This window comes from Volvox carteri (genome assembly GCF_000143455.1).
Source record: "Volvox carteri f. nagariensis unplaced genomic scaffold VOLCAscaffold_132, whole genome shotgun sequence".
In the NCBI taxonomy this organism is placed as follows: Eukaryota; Viridiplantae; Chlorophyta; class Chlorophyceae; order Chlamydomonadales; family Volvocaceae; genus Volvox; species Volvox carteri.
In genome coordinates this window covers 133,353-135,906 of record NW_003307675.1, presented here as the reverse complement: position 1 = coordinate 135,906, position 2,554 = coordinate 133,353, and the positions used below count along the sequence as shown (strand labels likewise).

At 60.9% G+C, this 2,554-nt stretch overlaps 1 protein-coding gene across 1 annotated transcript in view; it reads right to left on the bottom strand.

The window, feature by feature from the left end:
• Window positions 1-200: 200 nt before the first annotated feature.
• The window catches only part of VOLCADRAFT_100638 (uncharacterized protein), a gene marked incomplete at both ends in the record, with an annotated part of 5,386 nt that continues 3,032 nt past the window's right edge, over window positions 201-2,554 (bottom strand). The window contains 2 exons of the mRNA XM_002959186.1: window positions 201-1,321; window positions 1,411-2,400. Coding sequence (XP_002959232.1) covers window positions 201-1,321; window positions 1,411-2,400 — 2,111 coding nt within the window. The remainder of the gene's footprint in view (window positions 1,322-1,410; window positions 2,401-2,554) is intronic.

Below are 2,554 nucleotides of genomic sequence, written 5' to 3'. Positions count from 1 at the left end.
GGCTGAGGGTGCTGTAGCAGGTCGCCGATTCCGCCCGCGGCACGGCCGGATAAGATGCGGCTGCTGTCATGGGCGGGCCCAAGGTGTGGCGGAGGCGGCAGACTGGCTGTGCAGGAGTGGCTGATGGCGCCGAGGTGCTCGTGGCTTTGCATGCCAATTTCGTCGATGAGCACAGCGCCGTCGCCGACGTTGCGTTTTACTTGAAGGCCAGCATGTGCGCCGCGCTTAGGAAAGTTGGTGCCACGGGAGCCGCTTTGGCTGGCTGAGATGCCGAACATGGAGTGGGTAGATAGGCTGCGATGGACTGGGGTGTTGAACGCGATCGCGGCGGCCCAAGAGTATGCGCACGTGGCGGCCCAGTCAGGACTGTCATGTTGGTACGTGTACCACAGCAGTGCGTGTACGAACTGAGTCTTGCCTGTGCCCGGAGGACCCATGACGAGCATTTGCGGTGGGACACCTGGATCGGGTTGGTTGCGGCGGTCGAAGTAGCGTGCCATGAGCATGAATGGCACGGCCTGATCCGGCGCCAGGGTAAACAGCTCGATGGTTTCATCGATGGTCGGCGGCCGTGCTAAACGCAAGTAGGTTGGCATTCCCGCTGTGATACGGTCAGATTGTTGGGTGCCGTTTACGAGTACCGCTACGAGTGGGTAGCCGGGGCGGCGATCCAATTGCAGACGGGGTGTCCGTTCAGTGGTGGTCGGCGTGGTTGTGGTGCCTTCAGAGACGACTAGATAGCGCTTCAGGCGCTTAGAAGCTTCACTTAGCAGCGCGACGTCAGTGGCCCGTACACGGCGAATGAAGGGGTTGGTGTTCGCGCCGAGTGCATCAGGGAGAGGAAGTACACGGCAACGGCGAGCTGCACCGTAGGCGTAGAGGCCTTCCACCGTGGTGCGGTCGTATAGGTCCGTTAGGGCGATGTCGGGTAGGTTGATCCCCATCGTCGGGTCGCCTTGGCCTGGCACAAAGTCATACCGTTCGAGCTGGGCGTCTTGCGGCGGCTGTGTGGTAGGATCGGGTTCGAGATGGCGTCGTGCAGCTTCTGGGTCTTCATCGTCTGGGTCGCTGGAACTGTTTTCGGGAGCCAGACCGGCGTTTGCAGCGGCAGTACGGCGTAGGCGACGTCGCAAGTTGTAATCGGCTTGACGTCGGGCGCCGGCGATGTGTTCTGCTTCGATGTTGTCTAGTAGGACGCTGATACAGGCTCTGTATGATCGGCCAGTCTCAGTGGTTCCCAGGTCCATCCACCATGCGTCGTACGCCTCTTTCACTGTCTGATCGGCAGCCACTGGTTGGCCACGGTGGGCCTTAAAGACTCCTAAAACGAACGCATAGTAGGCGGTGGCGGCTGCGGTGGTGCTTTCTGCTTGCGGGCGACGGGGCAGTTTGCCACCCAACACAACGTACCTGGTTGCGCTAGGCGATGAAGTACGTGCGTCAGATATAGNGGGTGCGTTGGTTGGAAGGCCACATTCTTGGGAGATATGGTTGACGTTGGGTTAGTGGGCAGCTGTTCCACGGATGGGCCGGCTGGTGCAGGGGACGTCAATGGAGTGTCGGGCTGGTTGCCAGATGGAGCGCGAGGTGCGTCAGTCGTAGGGGTAATGGCGGCGCCAGGGACCTTGCGTTTGCGGCGGCCAGGTACGGCGTGGGTTTGAGCGCCAAGGACGGCAGCATGAGGGTGTTGCGCGGGTGTTACACGTTTCACCTCGAAGTTGGATGCGATGGTGTAAGTGCTGCAGTCCAAGCCGCTCAGCTCCACACCACGTTGCGTGTAGTTTTGCACAACGTTGGCGAGGGTGTAGTCGCCATGTTCGTCCGCCTCTACAAGCTCCACGCCGGTTTCCGCGTCTTCTGGTTCCACAGCGGAATCGGATGCCAGTGCAGTGAAGGCGCCTGTCGCCAGGTAGTTGCGTTTGTAGGTTGCTTGGAACGTGTCGTGGCCCGATAGTTTGAAAGCAACCAGTGCCATGCCGGCCGTGATGGTAGCCGTCATGCGATGCACCGCGGTACACAGGTTGCCGAACACGCTGGGTTCATGACCAGTGGCACTGGGTTGGTGACCTGCCATCATGAAGTCCTGTACACGCCCTACGGCGGTACATGTGAGGTGCGCCTGGCTGCGTTCGATTGTCTTCGCAGTGTACTTGGAGCTGTAGTACGCAGCGTCACGGGCGCGATCAATGGCGGGTTGTAGGAGGGGGCAGTCGCCGCGTTCGTTGATGGGACGCGCTAGTTGGGCGGCGATGTCAGCCGTGTAATCCCGGTCGACTTCGCAGGCCAGGGACATCAGATGGTTGCATCCGAAGGCCAGAGCAATCGCAGGCATGTGCGGCACCAGGTTGGATGCGAGGCGGGGCAGCAAAAATAGACCGGTGGTACCGACCCACTGGAAAGCTGTGCGGATAAATCGGGGAAAGGCCATGCCGCAGCTGTCGTCGGTGCCACGGCAGCCGTGCCGCTTGCATGTTGAACTGTGGGTGTGGGTGAGGGTGCTGCGTATGGCGGCAGCATGATGGGCACGGCAGGCGCAGTGCCGGGATGGAGGTGT